This window comes from Myodes glareolus, chromosome 9, assembly GCF_982192425.1.
Source record: "Myodes glareolus chromosome 9, mMyoGla1.1, whole genome shotgun sequence".
Taxonomy (NCBI): Eukaryota; Metazoa; Chordata; class Mammalia; order Rodentia; family Cricetidae; genus Myodes; species Myodes glareolus.
The window spans coordinates 87,972,857-87,999,563 of NC_142034.1; the positions used below are offsets into that span (position 1 = coordinate 87,972,857).

General features: G+C 48.4%; 1 protein-coding gene across 4 annotated transcripts in view; it reads left to right on the forward strand.

The window, feature by feature from the left end:
• Tenm2 (teneurin transmembrane protein 2) overlaps positions 1-26,707 on the forward strand; it is a 1,241,175-nt gene that overhangs the window by 1,198,463 nt on the left and 16,005 nt on the right. For all 4 annotated transcript variants that reach the window (XM_085694277.2, XM_085694278.2, XM_085694281.2 and 1 more), the window contains 6 exons: positions 54-208; positions 1,640-2,514; positions 7,793-7,968; positions 9,518-9,753; positions 21,942-22,238; positions 24,358-25,972. In XM_085694277.2, coding sequence (XP_085550403.1) covers positions 54-208; positions 1,640-2,514; positions 7,793-7,968; positions 9,518-9,753; positions 21,942-22,238; positions 24,358-25,972 — 3,354 coding nt within the window. The remainder of the gene's footprint in view (positions 1-53; positions 209-1,639; positions 2,515-7,792; positions 7,969-9,517; positions 9,754-21,941; positions 22,239-24,357; positions 25,973-26,707) is intronic.

Below are 26,707 nucleotides of genomic sequence, written 5' to 3' on the forward strand. Positions count from 1 at the left end.
CAAAAACGACAAACAAAGAAACAAAAATCCCATCCCCATGCTTCCCTCCCCAGGTATCGCCGTGGACAAGAACGGGCTTATGTACTTCGTTGATGCCACCATGATCCGGAAGGTCGACCAAAACGGAATAATCTCCACCCTGCTGGGGTCCAATGACCTCACAGCTGTCCGGCCGCTGAGCTGTGACTCCAGCATGGATGTGGCCCAGGTGGGACTCTTGATTTCTCATCCTTAACCAGCTCCTTGGTCTTAGCCCGTAGTTCTCACAGGTTCCTAGGTGAGCCGGGAGTGTGAGCTGTGAACACGGATCATAGCGTGGAGAGGGATCAGATGAACTAGACATCAAGACGGAAAGAACTGTAGGATAAGAATGAGAGGAGGAAAGAAAGAGAAGGGAGAGGGGCAATAGATGGGAAGTAGACTCAAAGGGGAAAGGGTGAGAGAACAGAGAGGGTGATTCTTCTCTGAGAAGCAGAGCTGGTGGCATACTCCAGCAGTGGCAGATTATAGGGTAGGGGCTGCTGTATAATTATCTCTCTTCTCCACTTTGAAAATCTTTTCAAAGATTTGAGACTGTGCGGTTTAGCGTTACATGTCAATCGGCGTTTCCCTGTTGATCTGGAACGATTGCATCGTCACCATATAAACCCCCACTTTGTGAAGCGGTTACTAGAGCAAAGCCCTCCTCGGTCATCCTCCCGAGTGTGTGGTTCAGCAGGCCTCCTGCCGCGGCAGAGACCACAGGCCCCTCAAACGTGCGGCGTTTGTTCAAAAAAGCCGACATGTATGTTCACCCTGCCTGTGAGAGTCTTTTCAACCCTTGGTCAACCTCATAAATTTTAGCTCAAATTCCCCACCAAACTGACAACTTGCCACTGAGATTTTGATTTCGAATTCCACAGAGGAAGAATGTATTTGACTTGGCTCTGTTCGCTCCTTTTTTCAAACACTCGAGTTGTAGTTGGTTAGCCAGCCTGTTCTTTGTCTGTTCTTGGGCTAGGGCCACCTTCCGAGCCACATGGCTGCTTTTTGCAATTTAGACAAATGTGTCTTCCCCAAATGAACACAGCCTTCTCTGACCCGTGGCTTGGGGAGCTGAGTACGGGCTGAATTGCCTTGGTCCCTTATGCATTTATCTACCTGTACCACTGCATTTAATGGCTGCAGCGCTGGCAAGTCGTCTGAGGCTGAACAACACTGGAGCCAGCAGGACTCGAGTCAGGACAGACGAAATCGAAGGAAGAGTTTGTCACATGCGCCCTTCTTCTCTGTCATAAACAGCCAGCTCAAGCAAATAGTTCAGTGATAAGTGGGCCACAGTGAGTGTGCTACTTATGCTAAGTCGGTGCCAGGGAGCTGGCTCAGCAGTTAAAGGCACTTGTTGCTCTTGCAGAAGACTTGGGTTTGAACCCCAGCACCCAAGCAATGGCTCACAGCCATCCATAAATCCAATTCCAGGGGATCCAATATCCTTGCCCGCTTCTGATCAGGCACACACATGGTGCCAACATACGTTCGGGGAAAGAATCAATACATATAAAATAAAACAAATATTTTTTTAAAACTAAATCTTTTCTCCAAATGCATGCATGCATGCAATATATTAAAGGTTCTTCTTGAAATGTCGCATCATACGCAGGTTCGTCTGGAGTGGCCAACAGACCTTGCTGTCAACCCCATGGACAATTCCCTGTACGTTCTAGAGAACAACGTCATCCTGCGAATCACTGAGAATCACCAGGTCAGCATCATTGCAGGACGGCCCATGCACTGCCAGGTTCCTGGCATTGACTACTCGCTCAGTAAGCTTGCCATCCACTCTGCTCTGGAGTCAGCCAGTGCCATCGCCATTTCTCACACTGGGGTGCTCTACATCACTGAGACGGACGAGAAAAAGATCAACCGCCTACGCCAGGTCACCACCAATGGGGAGATCTGCCTCTTAGCTGGGGCAGCCTCTGACTGCGACTGCAAAAATGACGTCAATTGCATCTGCTACTCGGGAGATGATGCTTATGCCACAGACGCCATCTTGAACTCCCCCTCCTCCTTAGCTGTGGCTCCGGACGGCACCATCTACATCGCAGACCTTGGGAATATTCGGATCAGGGCGGTCAGCAAAAATAAACCTGTTCTTAATGCATTCAACCAGTATGAGGCCGCATCTCCGGGAGAGCAGGAATTGTACGTGTTCAACGCCGATGGGATCCATCAGTACACTGTGAGCCTGGTGACGGGGGAGTACTTGTACAATTTCACCTACAGCGCTGACAATGATGTCACGGAGTTGATTGACAACAACGGAAACTCCCTAAAGATCCGCCGGGACAGCAGCGGCATGCCCCGCCACCTGCTCATGCCGGATAACCAGATCATCACCCTTACCGTGGGCACCAATGGAGGCCTCAAGGCCGTGTCAACACAGAACTTGGAGCTTGGCCTCATGACCTATGATGGGAACACCGGACTCCTAGCCACCAAGAGTGATGAAACTGGCTGGACGACTTTCTATGAGTAAGTAGGCCCTCGACCAATTTCTCTAGAGCCCGCCCCCTTCTCTAGCTGGCACCCGGATGAACCATTCACGTTGCTTTTAAAACTGCCTAGTCACGTCTTCCTAACTTTAATGATTTCTCACCGCCTCAGGATATTCAGTGTCCCTTCTCCTGGCTCCTAAATGATTTGCTCTATCAGGCCTCTGATATTGAGCATCCTCCCTGCCAGCATTGGGAATTCCTGTTGTCTGCCTGCCGTTCAAACTTCAGGATATTGGACACGCACAGCACCTTGGAGATAAAGTGTTGATTAACCCCACTGATTATTCATGTTTGCCATGGGTGCGGAAATTAGAAAGCAAGAGGCAGGGTCCCAGCGGGGCTCCTGCGATTTAACAATAGGTCCAGCAACACACTTGATTGCACAGACAGGGAGATAAACTCTGAATTTCCTCCTTAGCAGAAGCAGATCAATACAGATAAAGTGCTAGGTATATTAAAAGATGTGAGGGCTGGTCATATTTCCCCAAACAATTATCTCATACTTAATAGTTCTACCATTTGTTTTTGCCAAAAAGCTGTTTTCCCTAGGTCCTGGAGCAACTTTGGTCCAGCAAGCTTGCTGCCCCAGGTATCATCCTAAGAGTTGCTAGCTAGAGGCGGCTGCTAAGCCGGAGTCGCAATGACCTGCTGGGGACAGAATGGAGTTTACCAGCCTCTGGGTTCTCTCCACAGCAGTGAGCGAGCATTAGGCCTTAGGAGCCCTGGCTTGCTTTCTGTCTCACAGTCGCTGTTAGCTGAGAATTTATTAAGTTAGGGCGGAATGCCACAGAGAGATAGGAGTAGGAGGGACAAGAGAAAGAAGACTTCATTGTTGATCACGTTTAAAGCAACAATGTTCGCTTCCTGTTTGTATGCCAGTGGGTTCGGGAGCATTCAAAGGAAGCTGTCGCCACCTGCTGGAGACTTCTTGCATTGCAGAATTGCTTGCAGAGTCCTGACTTCTCCTTTGGGCTTAGCTTTCTGTCCCAAGACTTCTGAGCAACTTCACAACCTTCAAGGTGCTGGGACTTTATCACACTTCACCAGGAAATGCACTTAGTAGCTTTTAAGTCTCCTGAATGAGAAGCAAAGGCTGGACTCTCCTGAATTAGTCCCAGGTTGGAATTCAGTCCAAAGTTCAGGTATCGGGGCCCCACAAACATGAACTCCTGATTGGAGGCAGTTTGCTAGCAAAGGTCCCCAACTGAATGAAAACATACACATAAGGCTCAATTTTTTTTTAAGTATTTGTTCAGGAGTTACAGTGAAACTGAATCACGTTTTCTCTTTTAATTTGCCAGGTTTCAGAATGTGAGTAGATCCAAGAATCCAAATCCCCCGTTGTGGAGACACATAGAGAAGTTTTCCTCAGGCTTCTGAAAAAGAGGGGCCAGCTTTTGTTACACTTGGTCAGAAGGTGTTGCTTTAAAACTCAGACACAAGTCACACTTCCTGTCAGAGACATCAGGTCAAGGTGGACACCACACAGTGATTGCATAAGTCTAGAGAGAGAGTTGGGTTAACAGAAAAGAAAAACAGAGAGAGAGAGAGAGAGAGAGAGAGAGAGAGAGAGAGAGAGAATCTGTGCTTCAGTATAAGCTGTCCCTCAGCCTTGGATTAAAATTCCCCCAATAACGGGCTATTGAGTCTCAGTAGAGTATCCTAGGCAAGGTCCACCTTCAGAGCAATTGAGAGATTCCACGGCTTTCCGCAGCCGTGGTCTGGATGCTCGTTCTGACACATACTTCCTGGTTGGCATTGGACAAGTTTCTCAGTGTCTCTGAGCCTCGGCGATCATGTGTATCAGATGGTACTCTCAGCTGCACGGGCGCTGTGACCAATCCTGAAGCTAGTATATCTTAGGCAATCAGCAAAGGCTGGCTTTCAGAGCGCAACGGAAACTAGACACTAACGCAGACGTTATACAGCACACCTGTCTCCATCCTCTCCTGCACAAAGAAGGATGCAAGAGTTAGACCGGACTTAATTTCAAACAGTAAATTGGAGGGGGGCAGTTGGCACTCTGAGTGTTTCTCCGAGAGAGGGGTTTGTATCCCCCTCTCTCGCCATCCTCAGTTCTGGGGGTCCTGATCTCCTGAGGGTCAGAGTATACCTTTGCGAACTGGAATCCAGAGGGGTAGAACATATAACGACCCTTAAGGTCAGGCCCACGAGAAGAGAGGGCTGTGCTGTGTGCTCTGTGGCTATGGCCCTGTCCTCCTCCAAGTCCAGGCAGTGGGAAAACAGCAGGTGACGCAGTCTAGATGCTGACTTCCCCCTTGGAATGAAGTTCAGCAGTTATATTAGAGGAAGAGCAGGCTTGGCACTCTCCCAAGCTGGAATGAGCCCCTCAGGAGACAGTTACATTTCTGTCTCAGAAGGTGGCTTTAGGAAAGCCAGTCAAAGTGGAGATGTAAGGATGGGGCTTTGAGTATCTCCCCACCCCCACCCCTGCTGCCACGCTCCCAGAATAGGGAAGAGCAGCCTTGCTTTACCTTTGCCTTTTAGCCTGGCCTGAGGCATGGAATTTTGCCCACTTCATTATCATACAACTCTCTGGTGCCTTCACCAGCAGCTTACATAAAAGAGGTGTTTGGTGAACGTCCACTGACTATGAACAAGTCAAAGGCCTCGTGACCACCAAGGTTCTACCAAGTCAGTCGGGTTTAACACGGAGACTCCATTGGTAGTAATCACTGCTCTCTCTCCTATGAGCAGAGAGGGTTTCTGCACAGAGAGCTGAATCTGCAAATCTATCCTGGGGAAGCAAGCAAAGCTGTGGCCAATTGCTCCCCCGTGAAAGTCAGCCTGCCAGCCAGAGAGTATGCTTTCTCCCCAAGGCCTGTGCAACGCCTGCCCTGTCCTCACCGCCTGCCCCATCCTCTGCCTCCCTGCATCCTCACTGCCTGCCCCAGAGAAGAAGCTCTATTTCCTCCCCGGCAGAAGCGTGAACAGCAACCTGCCCATTGCAAGTGTCCTAAAATACAGAGCACTGGATGGCAAATCCCACTCAGGTCCCAGAGAAGGCATTCAACACAGTCCTTGTGTGGTGGATCTCTGCTGCCAAGTGTATGTAAGACATCAAAGCCCAAACATCACTGCTTCACTTTCTTATTTCAAAGTATTTTTATGCTTCTAAAATATGAAAGGAAGTAACAATTACTAAAACTAAAATATTCAAAGAGGAAAACAAAAATTAGCCAAAATCCCACACATAAAAACATGATTAATATTTATATGTCTCTATTTTCAGGAACTACATGTAAAAAGTCATGAGCTAGGAAGGGAGGATTTTCTGTTCTCCCCTTTTCCACTCAACCCTGTTTCCGTGTGTGTGTGTGTGTGTGTGTGTGTGTGCGCGCGCGCACGCTTGTGCACACATGCCCATGTGCCAATAAATAAGAATCCACGCAGTTCATTTTGACAGCTGCCTAGGTTTCTGTCTTACATATAGGTAATTATTTAATAATCCCTAATCACTGATCCTTCAGTATCGTTCTAACTTGTCGCTTTTATAAATAGAATCTTTGGGCCCCCATCAGAGAAACCTTTGCTTCAGTAGGAAAAAAAAGAAAAAACAGAGGGATCCCCTTTGGCTTAGAAGGCCTGGGGCCTCTCCATGGTTACAGCACCAAGCCTCTGAGAGGAGGGTGTTTTCTGGATTTCCACTGCACAGAGCCCTAGGCAAGGGATGGGACAGAGACGAGAGGCTGGACCCCCCCCCCATTCACTGCACAGAGCCCTAGGCAAGGGATGGGGCAGACACAAGAGGCTGGGCCCCCAGCTCGCCAAGCTTCCTGGCCCTCTCACAAACTTGACCCCCACGGGCCAAGCAGCTTAGCATCCATGGGATTTGACTGTTTCCTCTTCTCCCTAAAGATAACAGTTCCGAGGTCAGCCCAAGTCTGATGCAGGTCTCCATCCCAAGCATCTCAGCTCCCTCTATGCTTCATTGTAATTTTCCCCCCTGCTCCCCCGTGGGATGCCCCGTGGACAGCCTCCTTTACACATACCATACCAATTCTGGGACCCGTCACTCAGAGTCGGCACACTGGGTTCCTCTCCCCAGTCCAGGAGACCCCCCCCTCCAGCAGGAGGTCTAGCTGGGTGTCCTTTTCTGTTCTCTAAGCAAAGGCCTCACCGCTCCATCTCTCCTGAGTGTGACAACCCATGCGAGAAAGGCCAGAGACTTCTCTATGCAGCCCGTGAGAAGAGTCATTTTCCTCACCTCCTCAGACAGGGGCCTCTAACAGTACAGTGGTCTTCTAGTGAGAAATCCCCTCCACCTGGAGGTAGCAAAACCATTCCCACCTGCTGAGAACGGGGTGACAACAACTCATATCCATAAGAAAGTCTCATCAGGGAGTCTACAGGTAGAAAATGTGGTCATGGCATGCCCAGACATGGATGCCAAGGACAACTGAGATCCAGTGAGTCTCCCAGCAGGCCAGGGTAGCTGAGCTCCTTAGGGACTACATGACCAAGTTAGGACTGTAGTGTCTGGGCCAGAATGTGGAGGTGGCATTTGTACCAGACTGACTTTGAGAGGTCTACAAGGCGATACGTGGAATGAGGTGGTACCTTGCAGAAGACTATGGCGCAGATGGTCTCAAATGCCAGGTTTTGATTGGATTGGGTGAACAACCAGTGGGGGAAACAGTGTCGTTTAAGGGCTGGAAAAATGGCTTGGCGATTAAGAGTACTCAGGGCTCTTCCAAAGCACCCAAGTCCGGTTCCCAGCATCCACTCTGGACAGCTAACAACTGCCTGGAACTCCAGTTCTCTTCTGGGCATGAGTGTACACACCCCACCACACACACACACACACACACACACACACACACACACACACACACTTAAATAAAGGTTTGCTCAGCCGAAGCAAGACAGAATGGAGCAGATAGTTGGGGATCATTGACTTGGTAGCTCTGCAGAGCAAAAGGATGCTTATAAGTAGTTGTTCCCGCTAGCTCAGGAAGGTGTACGCACACACTGCTTGAGACCAGGGGACTGGTTTCCACTGAGGTGAAGTAGGTGAGACCAAAGGGCTCAGGAAAACCACAGCATTGCGCCTCAGGACAGGCTGAGGTTAGGATTACAGCAGGGCTTCAGTGTGGAGCAGCATGCAGGGACGGCCATTTTCCAGTCTCTCTTTCTCTGTCTGCCCCTATGCATCTGACCTTCCTGTGGGTCTGAAGGTCAAGAAAACTTCTGGCTCCACAGGCTGTGCTTCAAATCGTGTATCTTTCCTCCAGCTATGACCACGAGGGCCGTCTGACCAACGTGACACGCCCCACGGGGGTGGTGACCAGTCTGCACCGGGAAATGGAGAAATCCATCACCATTGACATTGAGAACTCCAACCGGGATGATGACGTCACCGTGATCACCAACCTCTCCTCAGTGGAGGCCTCTTACACAGTGGTGCAGGGTAAGGCCCCAGCCCAACACCCTCAGCCCCCACCCAGCTCATCCCCAGCTGCAGAGCCAGCAATCCCTCGCCTGATGGAACTTCTAAACATCCAGAACATCCCTCAGTCTTCTGTCTTACTTAAATGTCTACAGCACACCCAGGCTGTCAGAAAACAGCCCCGGGGGGGGGGGGGGGAGAAATAAAACAAAAATAAATCTCTCAGCCTCAGGCAAATGTCATACCCTCTCACCAAAGGTTTAATTATCTGGAGAAACCTACGTATCCAAAAACATCTGATTTTTTTCCCCCAACTATTTTCTTCCTCTTTCTTACCTATTTCCTTCACCCAGTAAAAATCCAACCCATGCTGTTATTTTCTCAAGCAGTGTTTATACTCCTGGGCGACCACTGGGTTTGGGTTTCATCATTCCGTTCTGATTCTCTCTTGCAAACACTCTCAAGCATTCTCTTGCCAGGACCCAGATCCCAGGGTCTCTGACCACCCGCTGTTTCTGTTGTAGGCAGTCCAGGGCAAGCACAGGGGCTGGCAAGAAACAGCGTTTTACAGATTAATTTTTTCTTTTAATTAAGATATAATGTCGGTGGGCTCGCCAGTTGTCAGAGGATAAAAGTGTCCTTTCCGTAGATAAATGATGACATTTCTAGACTATTATCCCTCGGCAAAGCCTGTTTCAATGGCTCTATTTCTGCTCCGCCAGATGATTAACGATGTAGATTCTGTCCTTCTGTCTGATGGCCAGAGTCACTGAGTGACAGGTACAACCTTGCTCGCTCCCCCAAAGCTGGCATCTCAGGGGCCAGCCCAGCCTGGCTCCTTCACCCAGATGATGAGGAAGCAGCGTGCCTATAAAAGCGGGCTCCTGCTTGTGATTATCAGATACAGGGAAAGGTCAGAAGTCTGATTGACTGGTGTAGATTCTATTCGGGAAGATAAACACACATTACCAGCCCCCATTGACTCCATCTACCCCACACTGTGTGTTTCCCGAGTTCTGTGGTAACATAGTGATACAGGCAGCAATGATGCCATGAAGGGGGGGACGGGAGCTTCATCTCTTCACTGTGCTGACGAACACTGGACTTGCCTTGCAGTGCCTCTGACCCATGCCTAGACCATCAACCCTGGGTTAGACGAGAGGCCAGAGAGGCGGAAAAATGCAAGCCGTTTGCCTTTCATTTATTTCTTTCTTCGTATAAGCAAAAATATATATGTTAAAGTTCAGGGATTTGATTGACACAAATTGTGTAGGCAATAGACATCTTTAAATGTTTAAATGTGCTATTAATAGTCTTCAGTGAGTAAAAGAAAAATATCACGGCATAATTATTTCTGGAGTGCCACATATTAATAATGTTTTCCTTTCCATGGATCAGTAACATCTCCGCTACTCACCTTCCCATTGTGTGTGTGCTAATTGAAGGCAGCCTCAGACTGACAGCTGCAAAGAACCGTGGAAACCTGTAAAAATAGGGGTTCTATTCTCTCCCGACTAATCAAGCGGATAATTTCTCTCCCCCCTCCCCACCCCCACCAACCTCCTTCCAGATCAAGTGCGAAACAGCTACCAGCTCTGTAACAACGGAACCCTGCGGGTGATGTACGCCAACGGCATGGGCGTCAGCTTCCACAGCGAGCCCCACGTCCTGGCAGGCACCATCACCCCCACCATCGGCCGCTGCAACATCTCCCTGCCCATGGAGAACGGCTTAAACTCCATCGAGTGGCGCCTGAGGAAGGAACAGATTAAAGGCAAAGTCACCATCTTCGGGAGGAAGCTTCGGGTAAGCAGGTCCCTTCTTGCCCTGCCACAGACTTGGAGGGGGACAGGCCCCCTTCCTCACACTGCAGAGGGGAATGTTAGGCCTTCAGAATGCCTTCCGACCCTCAGAAAGTGGGAAATGTTTGCCTCTAGGTTTAAGGAAAGTCCCGCCATTTCCTGAGACAGATGGGCAGCCATCCCTGTGGTAGACTCATGGGGTGCCTCAGCTGGAGACGGTATCGGTCTTCGGTTTGCACCTCCCATCTCCCTCAGCTGTCACTATCAGGGCAATGCGACACATGAGTCAGGGCTGCTATCTACCGGGTGCTTGGCAATCTTCTAAATCCTGGAAGAGCAAAAGTAAAAGTGTGTTATTTGCAGCCAAGCAGTGAGGTTCCCCTAGAAATGCAGACACAGAATGACCACAGGGTGTGTGAAGACAGACCCCTTGGGTATATTGTGTGGCCACAAAGGAAGATGTCTGCAAGCCTGAGGAATCAGAGAGGTATCCCGAGAGGAAGGAACAAAATATGTGCACCAGGAAGTTTTGACCAGCCCTAACCTACATCTTTGTAAAGCTAACAAAAACACATTTATTGAGAACATCCGTGCAAACGCTATGTGAAACACACTCACTGCGGATGTCTGTGCTATGGGCACTAAGTTAAATGCTTTATTTGTGTTACTGTAATATTTTTCAGTAGCCTGTTGCGATCTCAGGTGAGAAGCAGAGATTCATGGAAGCTAATTAGAAGTCAGGACATAATGGCTAAAACTCAAGGCTAAGCCAGAGCTTGACCCCAGGTCTACCTCTGTCTTGTTCACTGGCCAGTATTCTTAGCCACAGTCCCACACATCTTCCTATCTTGATGATCGGAGCCCTGTAGCTCCTGTTCCTGTCAGTTCTTGTCACACAGAGGGACCTGCTCCTACCATGGTGACAACCCTTCTCCCAGGGTGAGGAGATGATGGCCAGAAACGTGTCTTCATCATAGCCGAAACATGTTTACCGAGCACTCAGGGCCGGGCCCTGTGCTGGATCCTTAAGGTAGATGTCACACAAGCAGAGCGCAGACCTGCCTGCCGCTTTCATTCAGGGGCAAAGGGCAGGAAAGAGGAGTCAGCCAAGAAGGAGACTTATAAAGACCTAAGATAACTGCAGGTCAAGAGAGGCCCTAGGAAAACAGCCCGCCAGAGTGCCGCAAAGTCTAAACAGTGCTCCAGAATCCTAGGAGCTAAGACGGAGTGCCTGACAAACCTGGGTCATCGCTTCCGAAGCCCAGCCAGCCAGGTGACCTCTCTGCAGAGCCAGGCCACTCCGTATTAAGATTCCGCCTTTGTCGGGCTCAAGTTTAATTCTCCACATTAGGTTATCAGCAGACTCCATGTTTTTCTCCCTCTGCTGATATCGGCAAAGTTGCAAGCTGCGGGATCTTCCTAAAGACAAAAATGGAATGAGATTAGTGGCTAAATCCTTAATGACTGGATTCAGGGCTGTGTAATTGATTTTTGATATGCTGCACTGTAGAAGTTGATTATAAGTAGTAATCGTGCCTTTTCCTTGATAAATTAGCTATGCGTTTTGACTAAGTTTTCAAAATAAAGATAAATGTGGCCCGAAAATAAAATGGCAATAATCCCAACTCTGAATATTAAAACTCTTAATAATGGTACTTGTGGTAATTAACAGAAGTTAGGCACGCAAGTCTTATAACTGAATTTCTGCCAGGGTTAGACTTGCTGGCATCATGTTTATGCAAATCAAAACACAGTTTTATCTATCAACACCTCAACATTTAATTGTCTGGTGTTCGTTCCTGTAACAATAATCACATATCCATTTAGCTCTCTTAAATGAAAATCACTATGAGATTATAACAGGTTGAGTGGACTGAAAATGTAATTTGAAAATGAGGGAGAAAGCCTGGAATTTATTTGCATCTCATTTATTTTAATTCAGTTCATAAACTGTTTAGTGAATGAAATAAAAGAAACTCCTGGAAACTGTGGGGGAGCCAGCGGAAGAAAGGTGTGGGTGAGGCCCTGAGCTCAGTGTGGATCGGGGCCTTTGGCTTGGCCAGTCCTTCCTGAGCTTCAAGAGCTCCTTATAGGAGCTTTGTAGCCCCTAAACTAGCGACATCTGTCGGCCCCCATGGCAGCAGGCTGTCTCAGCTCATGATGATAGGAACGCTCAAGTGGCACAGTGTTAAGCCAGTACCACAAGACAAGGGCCACACACTGTATCAGCCAGAAGTAGGTAATCCATGTCACAGGTAACAAATAGGCCCGGAAGTTTCAGACGCTTAAGTCATCACAGTTCAAATGAGACACACAACAACTCCTAATGACAATTAGACACAGCTGTTCCATGTTGGGATCCTACCACATGAGGCACCTATTGCCCCGAAGGCTGCTGTAGAAGAAGAGGGGTTGAAACACTTCAAGGGAGCTTGGTGAGCTAGCCTGAATGTCACGTGCAGCCGTTCCACACACCCAGGACTGCACAGTTTGGTTAACCCCCCCAGGAAGCTTAGAAAATGACTTTTCTGACTGCTGGGGAGAAACTGAAAGATTTGGGGAACCCAAATCAGGTCACAGGGTTGACAAGAGACTAGGGAGGGTTTCAGGGTTGGAGTCAGTGCTTTGGAAGTACGAGTAGCAGAAACTAGACGGGCAAAGATACCGTAAAGACGTTTCCAGACAGAGAGGCACCCTCAAGAAGGCCAGGATACAGGGGTGTAGGGGGCCAGTTCAGAAAACCTCCAGAACTCGTAAGGCCTGAGAGAAAGTAACCAGGGTCACACGGAAGGGACTGTTATGCTAGGCGGATGTTTATCCTGAGAGCCATGGAGAGTTGTCTCGGGGCTTAATTAGCAGAGTGATGTGTGGGGGTGCGTGGATTAGAAAGATCTCTCCCGCTTCCCTGGGTGCGGAGGAAGACAGCGAGGAGGAGACCAGACAGGAGGAGAGGGACAGCTCAGAGCTGTTACGGTAATGCAAACTAGAAACTGGTCTCCAGCAGGGGAAAAAAAAGAGAGGAGAGGGAGAGGCCTGAGAGAATTGTAACACACATGATTAATAGGATTTGGCAGCGAGCCTGGCTGCCGTGCCGCACTGACTTCCAAGAGGCCTTTCACGTGATCATGTAGACCAGGAAGGCTGTGCCAGACTCTGAACATGATGGAGAGAGGCCAGACACTGAAAGTCAGAATAGGTGTGGGCGGCAGAGTGACCCCAGCCCTGCCTTCTAGGATGAGGAGACTAGGGGAGGAAGTTGAAGATGTCGCTGGTTCCCCAGGGAAAGCATTTGGAGTGAGTCTGGGGAGCTAGGGTAGCAGCTGGCAATATCACAGGCTAAACCAGATGGATGGTCTGGCCTTTCCCCAGCACCAGCTGACTCCTGCAAGTCTGATCACTTGGGGTTGTAAGGCCGGGCTCTGAGTGGTCCAGTGTCGAGAGGTTTCCAAAATTTCCAGTAAAGAACTTTCCTATAACAAACGGAAAAGCTAGAGAAGTCCCAAGCCTTCCTGCTTACCTGTCTATCACAGTCCTGCAATCAGAGACAAGTCTTAGCCAATGAAAGTACCAAACATTCTCCCTTTTAGACTGGGAACACGTAAGATGCCAGCGCTGTAGACGGCATTTGAAGGATCGGCCCCATGTTTCCTGCCAAGGGTCAGATAAAGCAAGAGTTTCATCACGCCCCCGAAAGACTTGTCTCTTGAAAGAACACCTCCTGTTGCTTCCCACCATGCCTCTCACTGTCCTCTCTGACATTTAAAACAACAACAACAACTGCTTCCCAGCGTTTCCCAGCTCCATGATCACAGGGACCATGTTACATGGCCATACCGGTGACTAGTATCATATGTGTGGGAAGATGTGACACATATGTCCTCTTTGCGTTCCACTTTGAAGGTGTTTACCAAGTAAATTCTCCGCTACTCCTAGAAGGTAGAAGTTCGAAGTGCATGCCCCCCTCCCCATATGTCCAGAATCTTTCTCTGCAAAACATATTCAAGAGAGCATGATAAAGGGGGCGTGCATTGTCTCACACAGTGGGCCTCAACAAGGGAGGAGCTGACCCTAGAGATTCCAAGATGTCATCAGGTTAATATTGCTCTCTTCCCTTCCCCGCAGCTCCCATCCCTCACCCCAATAGTATTTATTTTGGCAGTTGGCCTAAATTTCTTGTACAGTAAGCTGGTGCCCTCTTCACATGGGGGATCAAGAAGACTTGGCCAAAATCTTACATCTTCTCAGTTTAGTAAAACCAAAGGATAGAATCTCTTGAGTTTAAAAAGAAAGAAAAAGGACAGTCCCACAGAGGAACTATAATTGGCCTGGTGTGGGTGGAGTTCGCATCTCGGCTCCGGTCACTGGCTAGGGAGAAAGAGACCTATGATTGGCCAGGCTTGGGTCACATGTCCAAACCTGACTCTTGTAAGAGTCACATAGACTGAGGCTTGGAAAAAGAGGGTCCTATCCCAAAAAGAAAGGATGCTAAGCTAGGATAAAAGATGATAGATAGATAGACAGACAGACAGACAGACTGATTGATTCTGTGTCCTCCATCCCTCTAGAACTTGGCCTCAAGGCAAACCAGAAGCCCATTTCCTCCTCCCAACAAGTCTTCCTTCTAGGCTTCTGGGAGAGGGGACTGAAATGAACACTTCCATTACCATTTAAAACCTCTTCTCTTTCCTAGCATGGATTTGTACCTGATTCTCTCTAAAAAATGAGGACATATGTCACTAGGGTATTTCTTCCTGATTGTGATTTACATAGAGATTGCAAATGCACAAAACAGTTACATGGGTAGGGATCAGAACAAAAGAAAAATTGCTTCCAAGATAATCTTCCATTGTGATGCTGGTATCGGTGTTAGCAGCATTCCAATACAAAGTGGGAGTTAGTAATTTTGTTTTGGTTTCCATGAAATTAATATAATAGCACAGTTCCATACTGGTATACATTATTTTTATTTATGTAACAAATCACAGTGTGCCTGGAGCAAGATGGGGGTGGGCATACATGTGTGCGTGTGATCGTGCCATCCTGAACTCAGTCCTGTGTAGGGCCCACCCAGGCGGGTCCTACATATATCAATTGTCTTGAAAGCCTGGATTCTGTCCTTCCATGCCTAGCATTTTCTTTTTCCACTGCCCACTACAGTGTTGACACAGTTACTAACCACTCTGTGTGTATCTATGACCAAAACAGACAAGACCCTGTGTGACCTTCAAAGCATGGTGATGCACCCAGAATAGTTTGTAGCTCCTTGAACTTGAATATTAGCTTAAATTATACATTATTAGAAGGGCGAGCCTCTGCTCACATTAAACCATGGATTCCCTAAGCAAACAGTACTTTACTTTTGGACATCACATTGTATTATAAAGTCATTGTGTTAAAGATTTGTTTTATTTTTTTCAGTTATGTGTCAGTATGTGCCATTTGCCCTCAGAGTCCAGAAGAGGGCATTGGATTCCCTAAAGTTGAAGTTACAGGCAGTTGTGAGCTGCCCAGCAGGGTGCTGGGAACTCAACCTAGGTCCTCTGCAAAAGTAATGCATGTTCTTAACCATTGAGGGAGCCATCTCTCCAGCTGCCTTGTTGGTGGGATATTGTGGGCTTTCTCAGAGTCCTCAAGTTTATTTGGGGGAGGGGAGAAGAGAGTTTGTAGGGTTTCTACCCCAATCTCAGACTGCAGCCCCCAAGAAGCTACTTCCTCTCTGTCCCCCTTTTTTCATGGATGAGGGGAAAGGGCCAACTGAGCTGACCTAGCAGAGCAGGAATGCAGGGCACGGAAGTAGAGTAGGAAGTAGGAAGCAGAGAAGAGAGAACGATGTAGAGACAGGGAGGTAGATTTGGGGCGCCCAGGGTGAGAAAGAGCAGCTAGCATTGTGTACATCTGAGCCAAGATTAGAGACTGTGGCGTGGCCCTGTCCTAAGTGTCACGGATAGGGCATTTCTTGAACTTTGATTGTTGTTTTTTAAGACAGGGTCTTGCTATGTAGCCCAGGCTGGCTTCAAACTACCAAACCTACTGTTTCAGCCTCCCAAGTGCTAGGATCACAAGTATACACACACAAACAAGAATTTACTATTTAGGATGGTATGAGCAGAAGTATTACACACACACACACATACACACACACATACATACACACACACATATACACACATACATATACACACACACATACACACACACATATACACACATACATACACACACATACACACACACATACATATACACACATATACACACATACATACACACACACATATACACACACATATACACACATACATACACACACACATACACACACACATATACACACATACACACACACACATACACACACACATATACACACATACACACACACATACACACCTTAAGAGCTAGCAAAGCAATACAAGCAATGAAAGATAAATAAATGTTATATAAAGAAACCGTGGCAATGCTCTGAAGAAAAGCCTAGGTCAAGAATAGGTAATATAGGGTTGGAGATACGGCTCAGCGGTTACAAGGACTGCCTGCTCTTCCAGAGGTCCTGAGTTCAGTTCCCAACAGAGTGACTCATAACTATCAGTAATGAGAATTGGTGCCGTCTTCTGGCCTGCAGGCATACATGCAGACAGAACACTGTATATGTAATGAATAAATATTTTTTTAAAAAAAAATGTGAAACATAGGAGATAAATGAAGGCTACTCTGAGAAAAAATGACATTTGAGCTGAAAACCGAATGAGGAATAAGCGTAGGGATTGTCTGACCCTGGGGTGAAAGAGAAAAAAAAAACCTTACTAAGACCCTTGTGTGCTCAAAGGCCTTGAATTGTCCAGGGCAGGGTTCCCTGAATCCTGAGCAGAAAAAAAAAAAAAAGCAGTGTGATTGGAGCAGACGAGCTGAGGGGAGAGACCAGAGCCTCCTTGGCTACAGGGCAAGGATTTCTGAGACTCGGCCAGCCTCCGCAGGTGTAGCTAGTGATGACGCAGGGGATTGCTGAGGGGCAGCCTGCTTATCAAAGTCTTGCCTGTCCTTCGGTCCCTGCACCTCCTCTGGGAATTTTTGTCAGCCTCTTGCTGACTCCAGTCCACCCCCACTCTGCACGTGCCTGCCGATGATGCTCGCTCTCGTTACTGCGCTGATTCTCAGTGGCACGTCACCTGTCTCTGCAGTCATCTCACCTGGAGGCTGGCGGGCTCTGCTCAGTGCCTGTCACCGTAGCAAGCGCACAAGCCGGTACTTGGTAAATACTAACTGAATGGGTGAATGGGTGGATGGATGGATGGGATTTTGAGTTGATATCATGAAAAGTCACCCCCTTCTACCTCTGCCTTAGTTCTAGGTTGGGAGAGCCTTCCAGAATGAGTCTGACTTTTCTTTGGAGCAAGCCCTTCAGACGTTTGACACTCGCCGACAACCTAAGCCACATTTTCTAGTCTTGATTTTCCATAATAGCGCTTTAGGTGGTCAGAGCTGATAGCGATCATACATCCCAACCTCCACACTCACACAATTTCCCCAGGGACATGGAATTCTAGGATAAAGCACCTGTTCACCAGGGCCTTGCAGGTTACCACAGAGGGGAAACTGAGGCACTGTCAGTGAAGACGTGGCTTTGCAACGACCCAGTTAATCGGTGTCAAACTCTGACTTGAGATTCGGATCTTTCCCTTTTCCCACTCCCCATCGTCACCCAAAAGAGCTAGTCATCCAAAAATAATGTTTGCTCGGGGAATCCATTATTTAATGTGTTTACAGAGGCTCTCCCTCTAATGATGCATTATTTAAGCTAATATTAAATTTATACCAAGTTGTTTTGTCTGCACAAATGCTGATCCCCACGTGGTGTTGGGTCTTATTCAGTGGCATCTGGGGGTGGATGCTTTTAAGTCCCCCAGGACTGACCCAGAAAGGGAATGAGAATGTCACCTAGCCAGGCTTTTCCCTTGGGGAAGCGAACAGCTAAACTCCAAGGCAGTCCTATCTTCTTTAAAACACTGGAGCCTCTCACAGCATCTGTCCTTCAACCCTGTGGGTTTCCCATCCCTGGAGCCCAACCGGGCCAAGGGTTCTTCTGTGTGTCTAGCTGAAATCTGTCCTGCTGTGTTACGGTTCCATTTCCTGGGAGGGGGCTAGCACAGTGTAATTTCCTCCTTCGTGTTTCTCAGATCACACGCTCCTGGGTGCCCCTAGAGCTGAGTTAGAGTCACCCGCGATGGGCCCAGCAGGGCCATCTTGACGACAGTGTTTCCTTTTCTTGGGGTTTTTTATGAGCCTTCCTGTGACAGGCATGCGCTTGGTGAGATCAAAACATGCTGGGGGGAAATCCCAGAGGGGAAACTATTTCCCCAAATCTGCCCTCTGCAAAAATAAAAACCATGCTAAATAGCTGAGTTTTATTAACTGGGGAAGCTAGGCTGAGGAAAACGCCCGATAATTAAAAATAATGGCTTCCTTACAAACACAAAATTGTATTAATTTAAAAATTGGTTTCTCTATCGCTGAATGCCTGCCGAGCCAGCTGAGAAGGGAATTGTGCTGATCCTGGCAGTGAAAATAATTCAAAATAACTTTTATGTTCTCCAGGAAGCCTCAAGGTTAATTTAAATATTGCGAGTCGGGTAATTTAATTTGGAATAAGAGAACAGTGTGGCTAAATTAAAGCCCCTGCATGCTCTAAACTGGGGAGCAGGCACCCCCAGAAAGTCGAGCACGCCTGGTGGACCCTCCGCCGGCTCGCACCACACAACCCCAGCACCCTCCTTCTAGATGCTGCCCTTAGAATTAAATATTTTTGATTAGATTACACAACTGGCCTGAACTCTTTGGTGGGGCTTTCAATGAATTTATTACATTTAATTATGAGAAGGGCCGGGCTTTTAATAGAAATCTCACATTTGCCAACACCAACCGGTGATTTTCCAAACGTCTTTCCTGGGTCCCGGGTGCGCTACGGAGGCATAGCCTCCTGAGTGCTTCCTCTGAAGTGATGACTGGCTTGTAACAAGGTTCCCAAGAATTCTGACAGCATTAAGAAAGGAAGGAAGGAAGGAAGGAAGGAAGGAAGGAAGGAAGGAAGGAAGGAAGGAAGGAAGGAGCTCCCTCTTGTTTTGTCTCCCTTCTTCTCAGGCCCTGCAAGTCTGCTTATAAGAATGTTCCTCTTAAATTGTCGATTATCCTTTCAAGTCCCAGGTGCCTTAGTACCTGTCTCCATCCCTGAGTTCACTGTGTCTCCACACATCCAGTCTTCCTCTCTTGGGGAGGGCTCCATGGAAACAACAAGGTCCTGGCACATCTGGGAGCCCTGAACTCAATCCTCGTGGGCAGCTGCGGAAGTGATCCCCTCAGTTTCTAGGGGCTGCAGAGATGGCTCATTTGGTAAAGTATTTACCTGCCAAGTAGGAGTGTCTGAGTCTGACCACCAGCACCCAAGAAAAAGCTGGGTGCATCAGCGCAGTCTGTAACCCCAGTGCTGGGGAGGTGGAGGAGTTACCCTGGGTTTGTGCTCTAAGAGGTCTAGCCACATTGGAGAGACTCTGCCTCACCCAATATTGACATCTAGCCTCTATACATATGTTCCTGCACACACACACACACATACACACACACACACACACACACACACACACACACACACACACACACACACAGATGCCGGGGCGGGGGGTTCTACAGAAATTGTGAAGATTGAAATAATATAAGTTACAGAAAGTCCCAACACAGTACCAATGAAAGTATTAGGAGATTGTACATTGCTTCCAAATGCTTGTGACAAAACGTAGAAGTAACACACAGGCTTGGGGCTGGAGAGATGGCTCAGTGCGTAAGGGCTCTTCCAGAAGACTTGAGCTCAATTCCCAGCACCTGCATAATTCCCATCCCAGGAGATCCAGCACCCTCTTCTGGCTTTCAGAGGCACTGAACACACAGGGTGCACAGATACACATGCAGACAAAACACTCACACATATAAAACAAGATGAAACAAAGTTAAAGAATCAACAAAGGTTTGTATAAGATATAAGTTTACATTGTTCTTATGATAAAGCCTAGATGGGACCCATCCACGGATGTGCGGGTGGCCGACAGCAAGGGTCCAGGCTATTTTTTTTCCTGTTTGAACCATCATCTTAGAGATCCCATCTTCAAAAATCACCTCATTGTGGTTCATACCTGTGGTCCCAGTACTTGGGAGACTGAGGCAGAAGGATTGCTACAAGTCTGAGTTTGTTGCATGAGTTATAATATAAGCTATGTGAGTGAGTTCCGGACAAGTCTTAACTATGTAGGAAACTGTCAAAAAAAAAAAAAAAAAAACAAAAAAAAAAACTTGCCTTACCTCATAAACATAAAGCAGATGCTTAGGTACCAGTCATTGCATCCGCATTTCACCTAGGAAAAAGTGGAATGTGGGAAGAGCAAAAACTGCAGCTTCTCAGTTTTCTTTCAAGGTTAGCTCCTCAGAGCCACTTCCTTTGTAGGCCAGTACCTATTCCCAAAGGATGCTGGGAAATGCAGTTCCTTACCCGTACACAGAGGTTTTCCCCAGAATGCAGGTCCCTGTAGGGCTAACATTATTCTCAATCTCCCCAAAGTTGCAAAACAGAATCCTCCAGGGCTGAGAGAACGTTTTAGTGGCTCCTCAGCCTCTTATACATCACCAGGCACTTGGTGGAAGTCAACTCCGGAAGCAGTGAAGCTGGTCAAATAGCAAAGGAGCAGCTGACTGGATAAGTCTAAGTTAAGACCAACACCTGCTTCACTGCTGCGTGATTGTGCGCGTGCGCGCGTGCGCGCCCAAGCATGGAGACCGCAGGAGGACGTCCTGCTGTCACTCTCCACCGTTTTCTTCTTCAGACCGGGTCTGTCACTGACGCTGGAGCTTAGGTGGCATCCAGCAAGCCCCATTCCTCCTCCTCTCTTCACCCCCACAGCACTGCGATAGCGGGCCCACGCACGCGGTCACGCCGAGCTTTTGACGTGGGTGTGGGGTGGATCTGAACTCAGATCCTCGTGGTTGCCCAGAAAGCACACACCAACCGTGTGACTCCGAACACGTGCATGCCGTCTCTGGGTGTCTGTCGGGGTGGTCTTTGTGAGCCCTGACTGAGCCATGGATGCCAAGCCTCTGACCTCACCCCTGTCTGCACTGGCGCTCAGCACACGCGCCTCTTGTCGGCATTACTGCCGCCACTGCCGCCACCTTCATTAAGTGCAGCTACATTAGGAGGGTCAGGTGAGGAGGCAGCAGGCAGCTCCCGACTCGTCTCGTGCATGTTTTGTCTCCCCGGCTCCACCCCAGGGACGTGCGGAGTTGCAGTAAATTATGTTGTAAGAGTCTGGGCTGAGCCAGCTTCATTTCATTCTCTTGCAGCCTTGCACTCGGGGCTCTGGGCGTCCCCAGAGCCCCTCTCCTTTGCCCCTAACCAGAGTCTAGTCTCCCGGCTCTGCCTTTTGAGACAATCCTTCTCCTCTGATCAGATCAACTTCTAAATAAATATTAAATTATGTCTGGACGTGTTCCCCTGTTCCTTTCAAATCTAAGTAAATCACTTTTTTTTCCCTTTGTTGGAATTCACAGCCCTGCCGAGGTTTCCTCAACAGCATCTTGCGATGGCAAGATTGTCCTCTAGATATTTAAAATAAAAGACTTCCTATTGGACTTTTATAGGTATATTTTTATCTTTATATTCCCAGATCTTTGTAAAATGTGGGTTGCTGAGGCCTCTGTACCCCCTTTGAGATACCTTTACACACTATTTCAGAAGAAATCACAGCACCTACTCTTAAAGATTATTAGATCTGGTGACTAGTTCCGAGGGTAGACCGGTAAAGCAGTCCAAAGCCTTGAGTCCGGGCTGTGATAGACATCTGTGTGTTCTGGACACTGCAGAGTGCCACCATGCACACTTTCCAGGACGTGATGGCAGTCTTTGTAATCGTGTGGTGCCCAGGCGACCACACTGCCCATAGCAGCCACATCTGACCAGAAGCAGCCTCACTTCGGTCCCAGAACACTCTGCAAACCTTGCCCCTTCCTCTATGTCCAGAAATGCTGACGCTTAAAATATAAATGGAATATCATGCTTCTTCCTCCTTCCCACACTTCCTCCTTGACGGCCCCAGCTGGATCCTCCTCAGCTGTCTGGTAGATACTTTTCAAACCAGGACCCTTGTGTTTCCCCAGGTCCATGGGAGGAATCTCCTGTCCATTGATTATGACCGGAACATCCGGACAGAGAAGATCTATGACGACCACCGGAAATTCACCCTGAGGATCATTTATGACCAGGTGGGCCGCCCCTTCCTATGGCTCCCGAGCAGTGGGCTGGCAGCGGTCAATGTCTCCTACTTCTTCAACGGGCGCTTGGCCGGCCTTCAGCGCGGAGCCATGAGCGAGAGGACAGACATTGACAAGCAGGGCCGGATCGTGTCCCGCATGTTCGCTGATGGCAAAGTCTGGAGCTATTCCTATCTTGACAAGGTGGGTGGCCATGCTGCACAGCCCATCAGCAGGGCTTCTGCTCCCCTTTCCCACCCTTGGCTCTGCTCATTCTCAGCCAGCCTGAGATACCTAGCCATAAGTCACCTAAATGTCTTTACTAACTCCACAGGGCTCCCCTCGTCTTCCCCCAGCATGGATGGGGAGAAAGAGCCCACAGGAAACTGTTATTCATAGCTCATTGTTATTACCCTAAAAGAAGAAGGAAAAGATGCTAGACAGTCAGTAATGGCAAAAAAAAAAAAGATGAATCGTTTTATTTAATTAAGAAAACAAAAATGAAAACAGAAAAGGCAGTGGTGTCGAATCAAACAGAGCCATCCACTGACAGCAAGACAAAGCATTACTTATGAATTAGGAACTTGCTGAGTCATTTCTGCTTGTCCTGAATTAAGCCACTAGGGGCGGGAAGTCTGCCGGAAACTAGAATACACACAGCTACATCTTCCCACTTTGGCCAAAGCAGCCAGCAGATTCTCTTTGCCTAGTCGCTTGTATGTGGCAGTACTGACTTGGGGATCCTTGCTGGAGAATAGTCCTAGAGGAAGAGCAGAATGAAGAGGTCCCTTAAGAGCACTTGCCAACCTTGAAATGCTACCCTGGGCAGGTCTTTTCATTTGCTCCACCTTTGATATAGGCTAAGAGTCTTCCTTTTTCACAAAACCATTACAATGGAGAACTCACAGGGGCTAGGGAAATGGCTCAGTGGGTAAAGTGCTTGCCACTTGCGTATAAATCCCCAGAATCAGGCAAAGTGGTGCACACTTGTAATCCCAGTGCTGGGGGACTGAAAATAGAGACAGGAAACTCATGGAAGTTTGCTGGACAGTTGGCCTAGACAAAATAGTAAGATTAGGTTAGTGAGAGACCCTATTTCAAAACATAGAGTGGTCCCACACATGACAGTACATACCTTTAGTCCCAGCCCCTGCAAGGCAGGTACAAGCAGATCTCTGTGAGTTCCAGGCCAGCCAGGGCTACACAGTGAGGTCCTGTCTCAAGAATACATATATGCATACATACAAAAATGAAGGGGAAAAAGTTCCCTACCCTCCATGACTTTTGGACTAACACACAGGGAAATGGGGTTAATTCTAATATTTGGGAGCTTGGTCAAAACACACACATGCACACATACATACATACATACATGCATATATACATACATACACACATACATACATACATACATACATAGTGGAGAACAAGTGAAGAAGACAGCCAATGTGAACCTCTGTCCTACCACAGACATGCACAGATGAAATGCATACACACATACATGCATACTCATGCACACATGCACACATGCGTAACTCCCGTACAAAGTTAACACTACAGAAAGAACCCTTAACTAATGCTGTTCTCACTCTGCCATCGTGTCTTAGAGTGGCCTGGGAGACAGGAGCCTGAGGCCAGTCCTTCCCAGGGTCACCGATTGTGGGGTATTTCATTCTCACAAAGTTTCTCAAAGGAAGATGTGCATCCAGATTTTATCAAAGGCGGTAAAACTAGCATGCACACCTCTCTCCGGTGTGACCAATGGCAGGTCAGCTCTAAACAGCGTTCTTATCATTGAACCTGGGAGCAAACCCCATGCTTTCCACTACTCCAGACCCTCACACTCACTACAGGCAAAGTTAGATCATCTTTTGCGGGGCACACGCCCTACCGAGGCCCACTATGTATAACTCTCATAAGATGGTCATTAAGGTCTTCTTTGAGTGACCATGAACCATTAGTACCACATGGACCCATTTAGTCTTTGAACAAATCTCCACACACAGTCAAGTGTGGAGGTGCACACCTAAAATCCCAGTGCTTGGGAGGCAGGTGAATTTCTGTGGTCAGCCTGGTCTAAGTAAAAATTTTGTCTCAGAAGGGAGGGAGGGAGGGAAGGAGGGAAGGAAGAAGGGAGGGAGAGAGGAAGGGAAGGAAAAGAAAATGAAAGAAAAGAAAAGAAAGAACAAAAGGAAAAAAGAAAGGGAAGAAGTTCCCTACCCTCTATGACTTTTGGACTGACACACAGGGAAATGGGGTTAATTCTAATACTTGGGTGCTTGGTCAAAAAAGTTCAGCTCTTCTGTTCCTATTTCCTCCCCAGTCCATGGTCCTCCTGCTGCAGAGCCAACGTCAGTACATATTCGAGTATGACTCGTCTGACCGCCTCCACGCCGTCACCATGCCCAGTGTGGCCCGGCACAGCATGTCCACACACACCTCCATCGGCTACATCCGAAACATTTACAACCCGCCTGAAAGCAACGCGTCCGTCATCTTTGACTACAGCGACGATGGCCGCATCCTAAAGACATCTTTCTTGGGCACCGGGCGCCAGGTGTTTTACAAGTACGGGAAGCTCTCCAAGTTATCGGAGATCGTCTACGACAGCACAGCTGTTACCTTCGGCTACGACGAGACAACCGGCGTGCTGAAGATGGTCAATCTCCAAAGCGGGGGCTTCTCCTGTACCATCAGGTACCGGAAAGTGGGGCCCCTTGTGGACAAGCAGATTTACAGGTTCTCTGAGGAAGGCATGATCAACGCCAGGTTCGACTACACCTATCACGACAACAGCTTCCGCATCGCCAGCATCAAGCCCGTCATCAGTGAGACGCCCCTTCCGGTTGACCTCTACCGCTACGACGAGATTTCCGGCAAGGTGGAACACTTTGGCAAGTTTGGGGTCATCTACTATGACATCAACCAGATCATCACCACCGCCGTCATGACGCTCAGCAAGCATTTTGACACGCATGGGCGCATCAAGGAAGTGCAGTATGAGATGTTCCGGTCCCTCATGTACTGGATGACCGTGCAATACGACAGCATGGGCAGGGTCATCAAGCGGGAACTGAAATTAGGGCCCTACGCCAACACCACAAAGTACACCTACGACTATGACGGGGATGGCCAGCTCCAGAGTGTGGCAGTCAACGACCGACCTACCTGGCGCTATAGCTATGACCTCAATGGGAACCTGCACCTGCTAAACCCGGGAAACAGTGCCCGCCTCATGCCCTTGCGCTATGACCTCCGTGACCGGATAACCAGGCTGGGAGACGTGCAATACAAAATCGATGATGACGGCTATCTGTGCCAGCGAGGGTCGGACATCTTCGAGTACAATTCCAAGGGCCTTCTAACGAGAGCATACAACAAGGCCAGCGGGTGGAGCGTGCAGTACCGCTACGACGGCGTGGGCCGACGGGCTTCCTACAAGACCAACCTGGGCCACCACCTGCAGTACTTCTACTCCGACCTCCACAACCCCACGCGTATCACCCATGTCTACAACCATTCCAACTCCGAGATCACCTCGCTCTACTATGACCTCCAGGGCCACCTCTTTGCCATGGAGAGCAGCAGCGGGGAGGAGTACTATGTTGCCTCAGATAACACCGGGACCCCTCTGGCTGTGTTCAGCATCAATGGCCTCATGATCAAGCAGCTGCAGTACACAGCCTACGGGGAGATCTACTATGACTCCAACCCTGACTTCCAGATGGTCATTGGCTTCCACGGAGGCCTCTACGACCCCCTCACCAAGCTTGTCCACTTTACTCAGCGTGATTATGACGTGCTGGCGGGGCGGTGGACATCCCCTGACTATACCATGTGGAGGAATGTGGGCAAAGAGCCGGCCCCCTTCAACCTGTACATGTTCAAGAACAACAATCCACTCAGCAATGAGCTGGATTTGAAGAACTACGTGACAGGTAAGGCTTGGCTGCCGGCGGACAGCAGTAACTCCCTGGGAGGTGGCTGTCCTGGCAGACTGCTGGCCGTCTGGGGGAGGGTCTTACCCTGGCTGGCCAAACTCTAGTGCTGGCGACCCAGGGCACTGCGGGATCATGTCCAGGAAGATGAAAGGACCGTGAAGCAGGTGTTCTGGGGGCATTTTCTGACCACTTCACATCTGTTCTGTTGAAATAACTTTTCTGAGAGCCCTTCCTAGTCCAGCAGGACTCAGCTGGCAGAGTGGTCTATAGCAGAAATGCACAGTTCAAATTCTCTCTCTCTTTCCTCTCTCTCTCTCTCTCTCTCTCTCTCTCTCTCTCTCTCTCTCATTAGTAAACCAAAAGGCCTAGTGCTAGTGACCCAGTCTCTGTAGGGAGTTTCCTTCTCTGGGAAGGGCACCCTATAGAAGAATAGTAAGAACTTCTTCTAGGTAAAGCCCTGGCCTGACTTCTCTCATGTCAATGTTATCACTACTAGCAAAGCAGTGAGTTAGCACAGATGCCTAAGCCCCTGCTCCTGACCTTCAGAGGTGTCCCCGGTGAAACACATATGAAAAGCAAGTATTATCATAGATAGAAGGAAGTCTGTTCCCAAAGATGTCTGCTCAATTATTTACCCAAAATGTATCCATAGAGTAGTACCATGGGAGATTCTTAGGATACAGCAGTGGATAATTAACACACTTACTTACACTCAAGTAAGTGTGTATACTG